Source organism: Candoia aspera, chromosome 4 (genome assembly GCF_035149785.1).
Source record: "Candoia aspera isolate rCanAsp1 chromosome 4, rCanAsp1.hap2, whole genome shotgun sequence".
NCBI classification, from domain to species: domain Eukaryota; kingdom Metazoa; phylum Chordata; class Lepidosauria; order Squamata; family Boidae; genus Candoia; species Candoia aspera.
The window spans coordinates 24,356,715-24,369,765 of record NC_086156.1 but is presented as its reverse complement, the minus strand read 5'-3'; the positions used below and the strand labels follow the sequence as shown (position 1 = coordinate 24,369,765).

Below are 13,051 nucleotides of genomic sequence, written 5' to 3'. Positions count from 1 at the left end.
AAAGCTAAAATGCTGAAATAGCTGAAGATAAAAATAAGATTGTTGAAAGCATGGGTTAATATTTGAGCTTTCCAAATGGTAGTTACCAGATCAAGCATGCCAATTAAAATACCTGGATTTCTTCTGATGCTGGACTGTTATCTGTATTACCAGATTAAATCATCTGTGAAAGAGTCTCAGTATTAGCAGTCCTATCAAGGATACAAAAATCTGGGCAATTACTAAACGGCAACAAAGAGGCATGGAAATCTCCCATCTGAGGGCTGAAGCAATGTTCAGCTATATATGAAAGTCTTACTTAGCATATGACAGTCTTTGTGATACTCTATTTCAGCAATGGAAGCTAATAATGTAAATAACAAGCATCTATAATTGCATTCGGAAGTATATGGAGAAACATTGGGACATTGTTGAGGTATGATTTCACACTCAGTAGTACTTTAACTTGCATATTAAACCAACTGCAAACTTCTGAATTAGCAGTTAGTAAAGGACCTTGTCTGGGAAGCTGAGAAATCTCGTTAGCAGAGGTTTAAGTCATATAGTCCAACAGATAAAGCAGGGCATGTACTAGATTTGGTTTAAATACCTGGAAGCTGTAGGGGTGCCAAACAATGTTATGATGGATATATCAATATATGAGTAGTTTGGAATGAATCTTTCCTTGAACCTCCACGGAAGGATGGATGTTGCTGCCAGACATGGATCCAGCTTGTTTTTGCTTATACTGCATTCTCAGTTTTATGCAGGCCTGGTTGGGGGAACTGTAGCACTAACAAAGGTCTTAGAAAATTACTAGGGGTATAAACACAACTTACATTAAGTTGGAGACAGTTGCTTGACTAGTTATTTCAACTTCAGTATTCCACTGAGCAGATTATAAAATATATGGAATACCAAAATTGGTATGAAAAAAATGGAATCAGAGCATAGAAATGTTTTAGCTTCAGCTAGCTTCTCTTCTGTATGGAAAACAGAACTTTTGAGCATGTATTCATTGTATTCAGACTGGATTAGTGGTGCCTTTATAGTGCAGAAGCTTCCATTAATTCCAAATGCAGAATGAAGCCAAAATGCTTGTATGAGCTGACCATTCTGATCACATCACAGCTTTTTACTCATGGGGACTATTTCCAAGCATCTTGTTATAACAACCAATTTAGATCTTTGAGAGATTACAGGTAGCCCTCATTTAGCGACTGCAATTGGTTCTGGCTACTCAGTCATGAAGCAAAGTGGTTGCTAAGTGAAAAATCACATGACTGCCCAAACAGCGGAGGTGGTTTCTTCAACTCTACTCATGCAGAAGCTGGGTAAAAGGGCAACTCTTACAGCCCTTTTCCCCCACTCCCTACCCTGGCACTGGGATAATTAGCAAGAGAAGAATTTGATGTTTGTATTTACATTCACTGGAGAGGAAGGGATTACAAAAATAAGCAGGCACACAATGGGGAATATATATGGAAAAGAATGCGCAAGCACCAGCTGTATGCCTAGCAAACTGCTTAGGGGGCAGACAAAAGCCTTTAGTGTGAAACTGATAAGTCTTGTCAGTGTCAGGCAGCAGCACAAACCAGAGGGTTCTAATCAACTAATTTAAGGTCACAGAGCTGACCTTAACTTGCAGTTAGCACTTTTTAGAGATGCACTGCACTGCAGAGAAAAGCAGCTCAGAAAGAGATCATTTGTTTAGGCAATCTCTCAACCCTGTGAGGCGGGGCAGGGCAGGGGGGCGGAGAGAAAAAAATGGGTCAGGCACAGAACACCTACTGATTGACTGAAACAGCAAATATGTGACAGTGTGGGCACTGGTTGAAGTTACTTGTCGTAACTCTGAACAGTCACTGTCCAAGGCAGTCAATAAAAGATCTGGATTTCATGAAATTGTTCATGAGCAGCAGCAGCATTAAAAGCCATTTTGATGCTAAAATTAAATCTGATTCCTGTACCTAAACATGTCTCAGAAGAAATTGAAGTTGGTACATACTAGTCCGTGATACCTATTTGTGTCACCGAAATGTCCAAAAATAGAGCTTAACAGAATTCATAAATTATACAACTGATCCATAACTGCTTCCAGAACATCAAAAATACTTTTTACCAGAAGCTTCATTTTTACTCATTTTCTAGTGTATTAGTTCTAAACCCATTACAGTCTAAACATGAATGCAGCCCTTTTATTGTTTTATGTAGGGTTACAAAAAAGATCTGGATTTCATAAAAATTGTTCATGAGCAGCAGCAGCATTAAAAGCCATTTTGATGCTAAAATTAAATCTGATTCCTGATACAAATGGAGATAATCAGGCTGGGACTGTGCATCACATTAAGCCACAATTTAACCATGGTTTCTGAACAACCTATAATTAAATGGGTACTTACAACACATTGAGACAAAAATCATATAATGGGTTAGAGTGATATTTGCATCAAATTTCTGTATTATCCAAGTTAATCTGACAAACCACCTCCATTTCTGAACTACCATGTCTAAAACAAAAGTAACTCTAACCGGTAGAAGCTAAAATAATTCTCTGGATACAGTTAGAATATCCTTAGGAATAGCTATTCAGCTATCAAAATAAATCTGGGACTTACCCTTCTTTTAATAAATAACTTCTCAGTCCTGCCTCCAACCACTTACCTCTATTAGCCGCAAGGATCAAAGGTAAAGAGGCAGAGGGTTATATTGCCCCAAGCCTCTTGAATATCCTTGGGATGAATAAATATCCTTTAATATATCACAAGACTAACAAATTGATTCAGGAATCCACATTAAGGTTATGATGTAAGCCATCATCCAAACAAAAGTGCCTGTTATAATGGAGTCATGTTGGAACAGATGGTTTTCCACCAAAACTATTTTACAGCTGAACCTTCTATGTTTCTTAAAATCACCATGGGTTTTATCTAAAGGAGACTTTGTACCTTTTTCTGGATAGCACACAACATATACAAGAGTGGAAATGTACTCAATTTTTTTCCATAGTGTTTTTCAGTTACAAGTTTCAAATAGTGTTTCAACCTATCTGCATCAAGTTTTTCCTCCATTTTGCTATAATTCCAGCTCACTTTAATGAATGCCTGTCTCCACCCCCCACCCCATGACCAAATTAAATACGAATTACTGTACACAGTATCCTAATGTAAGAGTATAGTTCTAACACAGCAGGGATACTTAAAAATACTCATTTCTCTAGATAAAATCATATTTTTTTCTGAGAAAGAAAATACAATTTCAAAAATGAAAAGAAATTGACAAAGGCACAGATTTAAACAATAAATAGAAGTCAGCTGGGTAATCTAAAATAAAAATAAAAACATTTTCTGAAGAGATACTACAAGCTGCTGGCAACAGTTTCCTTGATTGAAATTGCTGGAGTAGGTCCAACGTGAGTCCAGATATAACCTTTTTCTGGCCTAGTAGGAATTGTAGGAAAAGGAGTTGATCGAGATTTGAAATATTCTGAAGGTGCATGACAGACAAATTCTAAGTATTCGATTTTTCTTGGAAGATCTTCTTCTGGTCCTTAAGAAAAAAAAAACATTTATTTTTCAGAGTGTTGTAATATGTACAGCTCAGTCAGAAAGTACACAGAAACACCTTGGACTTACAGCTAGTACTCAATGAGCAGGTGGCAGCTATGGCCTGGAGGGCTCTTGCACAAACGAGGGCTGGAGGGCTCTTGCACAGGTTCATTTTGTGTGCCAGTTGCACCTTTTCATGGCCCAAGAGGCCCTTCAGATGGTCACTTATGCCTATTGCAATGTGCTCTACATGGTGCTGCTCCTGAAGACCATTTGGGAGCTACAGCTGTTCCAAATGCAGTGGCATGAGCAGTAATGGCCACTCCTTGTTATGCCCATGTGTCACCACTGCTACATGAGCTGCATTGGTTACCAGCTGGCTTCCGGATACAATTCAAGGTGCTTGGTGTTACCTAAAAGCCCTTCATGGCATAACTCCTGGTTTTCTGAGGGACTACCTATCTTCAATCATTTCCGCCACCCAGTATGTTTGGGCAGAGTGGGTGTGCTCCAGGTCCCTCAATTAAACACTGTCATCTTGTGGGACTGAGGAAGCATGCCTTTTCTGTCATTGCCCCCACCCTCTGCAGCAGTATGTCCCCAGAGATACATACGGTGTCCCTTCTCCTAGAGTTCTGGAAACCTATTAAGACCTGACTCTGTTCCCAGGCCTGGGGTTAATGTGTGTGGGGCCCTACTGTGCTTTCATTTTTGTTGTTTTTAGTCTGGGCTGTCATGTTTTATGTGTTTTAAGTGTTTTAACTGTGTAGTGGATTTTGTAAGCTGCCCAGACTCTATTGGAGTGGGTATCCACAATAAATGTAATAAGTAAGAATTTAATAAGTAACTATAAAGCTTACAGCAAATAGACAAACTTTTATAATATAGAGCTATATCCCTATTTTCTGCATTATTCTAGATATTAAAGCAAGGCAGACTATATACTCAACTTGTTATATTTGTGTACTTTACTTTTTTCAGATTCTTTTGGCTCAAGAGATTTATAAGGCTGATATGTGGAAGGCCAGTCTTTCTCATTCTTCCAGATTTGTGGACCAATGCCCAGTATTCTTAGTTGCCATGCTGGTTGGGAACTTCTGGGAATTGAATTCCACATATCTGGAGAGTGCCCAGACTGAAGAAAGCTAAGAGATAATGTGCAAGGTTGACATATGGGTACATTGTAGCCCCCACCCCTCTAAAAAGTAGGTAAAAAATTATCTAATTTAGCAGCATTTTTGCCTTAGCACTTCAATAACATTGAAGAGGTTGTTGTCAAATAAATGATGTGTTTCGAATGCAAACATATCTTCTCTAAAAAGATAGGCCTGATGGTGCCTTTCTAGGGGAGAAAACCAAATTAGCTTTGAAGCTGTATAATTATTATCAGAACAAGTGGGCCTTAATACTTGGAATTTCCTAGTTCCAAGTTCCTAGTCCTTGGAACTTACCTATTATGTAAGTTGCAGGATCAAAATAGTCTTTTGGGCTTGCTGTAGTAGGAATGAGCCATGTTAAAGCTGCACTTTTTTCACAGTATTGGTCTTGAATAAAACCTCTAATCTGAGCATAGTATGTTTTACCATCTTGCTCATCAATCACTGAAACAACATCTCCAATTTGATAGTATATTCCCTAAAAAAGATACAGATTGTTAAAGGTATAAAAAATGAAAAGCTTAACTGTCAGCTGATAGATTCTATTAGTTTATACAAACCGCACCTAAAGTTTGTTAGCATCTTCTCTAACACAATAATTGCCTAAATACAGTATATATTTAGTGTCTCCTAACAAGAACTGTTATTAGTCCTTCAGAGACAAAAATAGATTTTGATAAATCAGCAATATAATAGCATCTTATCTGACAGAAAGAGCAGCTTCTTTGATTGGTTATGTGTTATGTTGATGTCAACTCCCAGCAACCACATAGTCAGACCTTCTCCAAGATGATCTGTTCCCAACTGGCCCTTCAGTCTTCCAATAGTGCAACCATTGTGACTTTAATTGAGTCTATCCACCTTGCTTCTAGTTGTCCCATTCTCATCCTTTCCACCTTTCCCAGAATTACGGTCTTTACATAATGTGTGCAAAATATGATAATTTGAGCCTGGTCATTTGTGCCTTAAGAGAGAATTCTGGAATTGATTTATTCTACGATCCATTTATCTGTTTTCATGGCTATCAGTGGTATTCTCCTCCAAAATTAAATTTCAAAAGTATTAATGTTCTTTCTATCTTGGTTCTTCAGGATCCAACTTCCAGTTCCTTAGAGTGTTACAGGGAAAATATTACTATGTAGGTATAGACACTGGATATTATATAACGCCCTCATTGTTACCCTGCTAAGTGCTAGTCTATGGCATATTTCTTGACTGCTGGTTCCTTTACTGTTAATAATCAATCCAAAAAAGGGAAAAGCTACCCAAGTCTTCACTGTCAATTCTAAAGCTGGTTACTATACTTGTCATTAGTTTGATTTCCTTTATAAACTTAATCCCATTTTTTAAATTGTACTCTAGTTTCATTACTAGAGGTTGCGTATCAGAGTAGTGGTCATCATACTGCAGGTTATTGGGTTTTCTTTCTTCCAATTTTAAAACCATGCTCGTTTTCTTCAATCCAGCCTCCTCCAATATAGATTCAGCATATAGACTGAATAAATAAGGAGAGAGTATAGTCTTATCCCACCCCTTTGCCAACCTGCAGCCATCATGTTTCACCATGTTCCTTCCAGGCAGTGGCCTTCTATACTGTGTGTAGGTTTCTCATGAGAATAATGAGATATTCCAGAGACTTCTAGGTGAGGCAATAGTGAGCTAAGACGTCTCCAGAGGAGTGGAGATGACGACACAGCCAAGACTGATAGATTGGCAATGAAGCTGAACCAACAGAACCTCTCCAGACAAGTAGAAGATGAGAGAACTCCCACTTGTGCTCCAGACAGCTGCTCCCTGCAAAGAGACTGCAGGACGGCGGTCAATCCACGGGTCTGAGCACAGGGAGCTGAGGGAAGCCATCAAACTCTCAACCACAGCGAAGCCTTTAAGGACACTGGGTTCATCTAACCTCACTTTCTAAACATTTTTGGATTTATAATTATTTTAAAGTTAAAAGAGGTCTCCCAAGCAACGTTTGAAAAACTACCTGGTTGAGTAAAACTTCATCCCAAAATAGAGGAAAAACTAATCAATAGCTTCAAACATTTAAAGAATATAAAATAAATGGCAAAAAGCTAAGTAAGAATTTAATTCAAGAAAGTGTTAAACGAAGTAAAGGACCAGACAAATTTGGAATATGACTTTTGAAATAACTAAATAAATAAAACAAATTATAGACCGACAGGACAAAGAGGTGTAACAAATTCCAGCTGATGCAGAAATATTGGAAAATAAAAAAAATATGGATTATAAAACAGAGATGGCAGCCAGAGTGGAAATACAAATAAGCCAAGAGATGAAAAATAACCTGGGCAAGGATTTATCATTGGATTTACAAGAGGGTTTCTAAAGCCTTGAAGAAATCTCTGAGACAGGAGAAAGTAAGTTTGAATGGATATTCAATCCTACAACAGCAACTTGATGAATTAAAGATCAAGATTGTAAGAAGCAAAAGAAAGGAACATAAAGTTTAATTATTTGATCAGGGTTAAAATAAGGAATATTTTTGGAAACCCTTAATGAACTTTTTGCCAATACTTGGACAGAAACGACAACCATTTTTGGATTTGCAAATGGATGAGGGGGCTGTGGGAAGAAGTGAATCATGTATGTCATCGTACAGGGAGTGGGGAAATATTAAATTTGCCTGCACTTGTTGCAAGGAAGATTGGGAGTCACTTCTTTTAATATTCTTTTTTCTATTTCTTTTCTTTTTGCAGTCTGCATTTCTTTTCTATTTTCTTTTTTCTTTCTGATTTCAGTTTGTATTATCTTTTAGTATTGTTAAACTCTTCAATAAAAGAGTTTTAAGAAAAAGGATAATGAGATATTCCAGATTCCCATTTTCCTAAGGACCATAGCTTGATGCGATTGGTGAACACAATCAAAGGCCATATTGTCTTCTTTTTGGTATTCTTTGGCTTCCTCAATTATCCAGCATGCACCAGTACAGGTAGTGCTTATTTAACAACTATTCAGCAACCATTCGAAGTTATAGCACTGAACAAGTGGTACTTATGACTGGACTTCATATTTATGATGGTTGCAATATCCACGCAGTCATGTGATCATGACCCAGACACTTGGCAACTGGCTTGCAATTACAATCCCGCACTCACATGATTCCCATTTGCATCCTTCTATGCCGGCTTCCGACAAGCGAAGTCAATGGGGAAGCCAGTTACATTCAGTAACATTATACTAACAAAATACAAACTCACACTATAAATTCATTACCCTATTAGAGTAACAGCCACTTTAGTGTAGTGGTTAAGGCATCAGGCTGGAAACCAGGAGACAGAGAGTTCTAGTCCTGCCTTAGGCACAAAGCCAGCTGGGGGACCTTGGACTAGTCACTTTCTCTCAGCCCTAGGAAGCAGGCAATGGCAAACCACTTCTGAAAAACCTTGTCAAGAAAACTGCAGGGATTTGTCCAGGCAGTCTCCAAGAATTGGACAAGATTGAACGGACTAAAAAAAAATACACCTGAATCACATTCCAAACTTGGAGTATCATTATTCAATAATGTAAGCATTTACTATAAGAACTCTTATAGACTCGGATCCTTGAATGGGTGGAAGATAAGTTTGCTCATGCAAATGTCATGTTTGCTTTAATTCTCACCCCTACAAATTAAAACCTCCTCATGCAACTACTTTAGATATATTTTAATTTTAGAATGTTAAAGAATTCTAAAGACTCTTTTGGAGAATTTTAGAAGAATCCTTTAACACTCAGAGACAACCTTTTTGGGAGATTCATTAACTTGCAGCAGGAAAGAGCCAGAAAAGCCCTATTAAATCAAGACTACACTCATATCCTTAGATTCTAAACCCTACGTACGTTTTTCATAGTTTGTAAAATATATTCCGGCCAAATGCTTTCCTAAGAAATTATGAGATTCTTAAATCATTTGGGTAGGTAGGTAAACTCTATTAGTCTTTCACCAGCATATAAATATTTTTTGTTTATTTTCTCAGAAATATTGAACATCATGCTTCAATATTTCTGAACTTCAGCAGTATGTTTACATAACAGCAACAACATTTGTAAGACTAACAGTACAATCCTACAATTGTCTACTCAGAAATAGGTTCCAAATGCATTCAGTGGGACATCTAGATAAATATCTTTTAAAAAAACAAAAATCATACCTTATAGAAGATAGATTCTGCTGTAATTATGGTGGCTACAGATTCTGGAGCTTTGATGGGCTAAAAAAACAAGAAAAAAGTTTATGGCTGAACTGGACAAAACTATAACAAAAATGCATCCAAAGTTGCATGATGGCTAGTTGCATGATATCATCAGGAAGTATTTCAAAATACAATCCTGTAATTAATTTAACATTACAGAAACTGCATCTCAAATGAACTGCCTGATATCCATTTCACACATTATGGCTTACTAGTATATAGCACAGCAACTAGTTGCATCTGTTTCAACAAATAAACATACCACAGCAGAATAGCCGATTACTGACATTTGCAAATTCAGTAACTTGGATGGAGAAATGTATATTACTCTTAACATGTTGATATATGAACGTATACATACTCTTGACATTTTGGCAATATGTAAATATACTGTACACAATATGGACCTGCTAGAACAAAGCTTGAAACTGACATTAAACAAATGTTAGCTCCCAATGATAGATAATAGTTTCTGTGCTGGTCTGTTTGAACAAAAGAATAAGTAAAACAAAAACAGCAGCTGAATTAATAGAAAATTATAAAATAGGTCAAAATGAAATTTGGAACACAAAAATTAATATATAATATATAATATACAAGATAATTCTGATCTAATTAATTTCATCTTTCCATTCTATTGCACTTCTCACATTTGAATTAGTAGACCAAATTTGTTAGATGTAGTATATAGTATAACAATTATAAAGAGTCAGTTTGGTGCAGCAGTAGGTATCAAGCTAGAAACCGGGAGATCGTGAATTCTAGTCCCATGTTAGGCACAAAGCCAGTTGGGGGACCTTGGGCCAGTCACTTTTTTTCAGCCCTAGGAAGGAGGCAATGGCAAACCACTTCTGAAAAACCTTACCAAGAAAACTGCAGGGACTTTTCCAGGCAGTCTCTGAGAATTGGACATGATTGAATGGACTTTAAAAAAACAAACAAAAAGTATAATGAGCCAGCCAGCACGTAGAAGACTGGCCCAGATTCTACATTTCATTCCGTGAAGAGAAGGATGTGCTCCTCATAGTTTCCTTTCATGAAAATTACTTTGTTTGTAAAGTAAAAGCTTAAGAACAAAGCTTCCTTAAATGTTTGCAAAAACTATTAGTTCCATTTGCTTTTTCAAATCTCACCTCAGCAAAGATGTCTAGACCACTATGTTTCACCCTTCCTATATTGTTCCCTAATTTATCCAGTTCATCACCTCATTTTCCACACTGACCAGTTCCAAAGGTACCATTTTCATGAAATACAGAGGAAATATACTTGTCTATAAGTGAGTTCACCCACTGAACGAAGCCATAGCTTGGGGTTTGGATTTTCAGGCATGTAAATCCAGTCAGTTATTTGTAAACATTGGTTCTTAGCTTAGCATTACATGAAAACTATTAACAGCTTGGTGCAATATATATATACCAATAAATGAGCATCCATCACACCTGCATATCTACATATCCTAGTATATAAAACTTGTACATATGTAAAAGAATAGATTTTTGAGCATTTGCTATTTTTCTGCAGAGAACTTTTAACCACGTAGAAAAAGTATTAAGTTCACAATCACCTTACATTTTTTAATTTAAAAATATGCCTTCTCCCTTTTCCTTTAGTAGAAACCTTTTTCTCAGCAGCAGGAGCAGACTTATATTTTGTGTTCCTTAATCGAGCAGATCTTCTGTGAATCTCTTGCTTACTCTATGGTATACAAAGCATAAGAAATATTGAAAACTTTTATGTTATTATATATATTTTTAAAAGAAACATGAAGAAAAATATAACAGGCTGAAAAAGAGTACAAATTAAGTTCCTATTCTAGACCTATTTACTTAAAAGCACATCTCATTGATTTCAATGAAAAATCTTTTTCATCTGTACCTCATCCACAGGGAAACTGTTCCACAAGGTTGGTACTGCCACAAAGAGTATCGTTTACTTGTGTGTGGTTTAGTATGTTGTATGAACCCAGCCAATTAGCATACCTGAATCCAGTGACTGAGATTTATTCCCAAGTATAAGGGCATAGGATCATAGTTAAGGCTGCAATCCTACACATATGCGAGACTACACCTTTGAACTCAATGGGACTTACTGAGTAGATACATAAAAGTTTGGAGTTTAAGATCCCAGCAGATACCAGAACAAACCTTTCCCAATTTCTTTAATCGTATATTGGACTAACCTGGAGTCCACTTTCCAAAATTTACTTAGTCATTCATATTTTAAAAATGAATTTCATTTTTAGCAAGTATTTATAGTCGTTTCTGTTCCCGCATTAGCATTGGGAGAGAGCAAACTGCACGTAAATGTTACCACTAATGCAAACTAGCATGATATAACAACCTGGAATGAAGGAATATTGATCTTATTTTTAAAAACGGTTTTCCCTCTGTTTGGGAATTGGGAAGTTGTAAGTCCAACGTCTGGAGGGCTCCAGTTTGGAGGAGAAGGTCGAGGCCCGCAGCCACCGAGCCGATCTAGCCGGCCGGCCCTAGGCCCTTGCCTAAAGATAAACCGCGGGGCAACCAATCGTTTCAGAGGTGCTGCCTGAGCGAGGTGGCTGCCAGGGTACCTCACCTGCTTCCCGCCACCGCCGCCGCCGCTCCCGCCGTTGCTGTGCTGCGAGGCCCCAGAGGTAGTGGCGTAGGCGGCTGCCCCAGCGGCGGCCGGCCCTGAACGGCCCGTGCAATTGTTGCAAAGGATCTCGCCCTGCCCGCCTTTCTTCCACATGGACGAGGAAGTGGTGCGGCAGACGCTGCACGTCGGCTTCAGGCCCAGCGGCATTCTGGCGCCGGCCCGCTTGCTCCTTCGGTCCCTGACACTCAACCCGCCCGCCACGACGGACGCCGCTCAGTCGCGGAAGCGGTGCCGGAGGCGAGAGGCCAGTACTGCTGAGGAAACGGAGGGAAAGCAGGGCGCCGGCGCCGGGGAAGCCTGCCCTCTGCCGGATGCCCAGCGGGCTCCGAGGCCGAGGAAGCGAAGCTCGTAAGCAGCCTGTCAAAGCCCAGTACGGAAGGTGGTCTTGACGAGACTGCCGGGAGACCCAAGCCGGGCCGGCCAATCGTGAGGAAGGTCGTTGGAAACCAGGTTGAGAGCTCACTTCTTCACCTGCAAGTAATTCCCGGTCTCCCGTGGCTTTCAGACAAGCGGTTAAATGGGAGGCTGCCTTAGAAAGTTTTTTTTCCTTCCGAAGAGCGTGAATGTGGCAGCGCAGGAGACGATGCTGCAAAGAAGTCCACATTTTTACAATTAGCACATGAAGAAACCATCGATAAGATTATGGTACTGCATAGAAAATGTGCATTTGTAGGATTGGTTCCTCTTCATTCTTTTTTATTATTTATTTCATAAATTTTTAGCCCATCCGTAAAGAGGAAAAAAGTCTCTCAATTCCAAGGTGAAGTAGGGACTTCTGGTAAAATGGCAGCAAGGGACCCTATGTAATATAGACATTCTTTTATTTTTCTAATTTTAACATGATAAATTATGTTTGACCTGGGTTTGTCTCATTGCTCTTTTTATTTGAGGCAGTTTTATTTTACTATACTCTTCTATTATCTCCATGGAGATCACAGACTCATCCAGTATCTCTGCAAAGCTTATCTTTACAGTATCACCAAGTCAGTGCAAGTGGAATTCAACAGCAGAGACTTGATGATTAAGAAAAGGAAAGAAATTAAAGGAATGGAAAATTTTAAAGAGATAAACCAACTCTTGCTTGGACACCCCTAGCAATTGAAGAACAGCTTTGACATTCTTCATAGTTCTACTCTGACTTCATTTTAGGCTGTTTATTTAATTTTGGCTTTTGATCTTCTGCCATTCTAATAGACAAGACACATCAAGCAAGATATATTACAATTATAAAGTGCAAAAGGAGATAAGTATATTACAAGAGTGTTTGTATGGACATTCTCAGCTATTGGAGTGAAGTGTATTCAGGAGGACATTCAGTGGGAAAAGGCATTTAATAAGGAGGATGGACTAAAACAGTCAGAAATAAGGCCTTCCACCAGCACTAGGTGTCTAACTCAAAATAGTTCATTAATATCTCAGGGATGGGGAGAGTGGGCATGGTGGTTCACAGACGTGGAAAGCATATTCTATTAAACCTGTGTGTTAGGTAGAATAAAAACATTGCATTGCATTGATTAGTTAGTTCATATCTGCTCTT

The 13,051-nt window shown here is 38.4% G+C and overlaps 1 protein-coding gene across 1 annotated transcript; it reads right to left on the bottom strand.

The window, feature by feature from the left end:
* Positions 1 to 2,163: 2,163 nt before the first annotated feature.
* GATAD1 (GATA zinc finger domain containing 1) lies at positions 2,164 to 11,808 on the bottom strand. The gene is made up of 5 exons (XM_063303621.1): positions 11,455 to 11,808; positions 10,450 to 10,575; positions 8,839 to 8,898; positions 4,979 to 5,162; positions 2,164 to 3,528 (listed from the first exon to the last, which is right to left on the bottom strand). The coding sequence occupies exons 1-5, from the start codon at positions 11,659 to 11,661 to the stop codon at positions 3,338 to 3,340; spliced, it is 768 nt and encodes a 255-aa protein (XP_063159691.1). The 5' UTR covers positions 11,662 to 11,808; the 3' UTR covers positions 2,164 to 3,337.
* Between the last annotated feature and the right edge of the window lie 1,243 nt (positions 11,809 to 13,051).

Coding starts and splice junctions, on each gene's coding strand:
- GATAD1 (XM_063303621.1), bottom strand. CDS start 11,661: ATGCCGCTGGGCCTGAAGCCGACGTGCAGCGTCTGCCGCACCACTTCC. Junction 8,899..10,449: donor ATATTTTTAAATTAAAAAAT/GTAAGGTGATTG, acceptor TTGTTTTTTTAG/CCCATCAAAGCTCCAGAATC. Junction 3,529..4,978: donor TCCTGCAACTTACATAATAG/GTAAGTTCCAAG, acceptor TTTTTTCTTAAG/GACCAGAAGAAGATCTTCCA.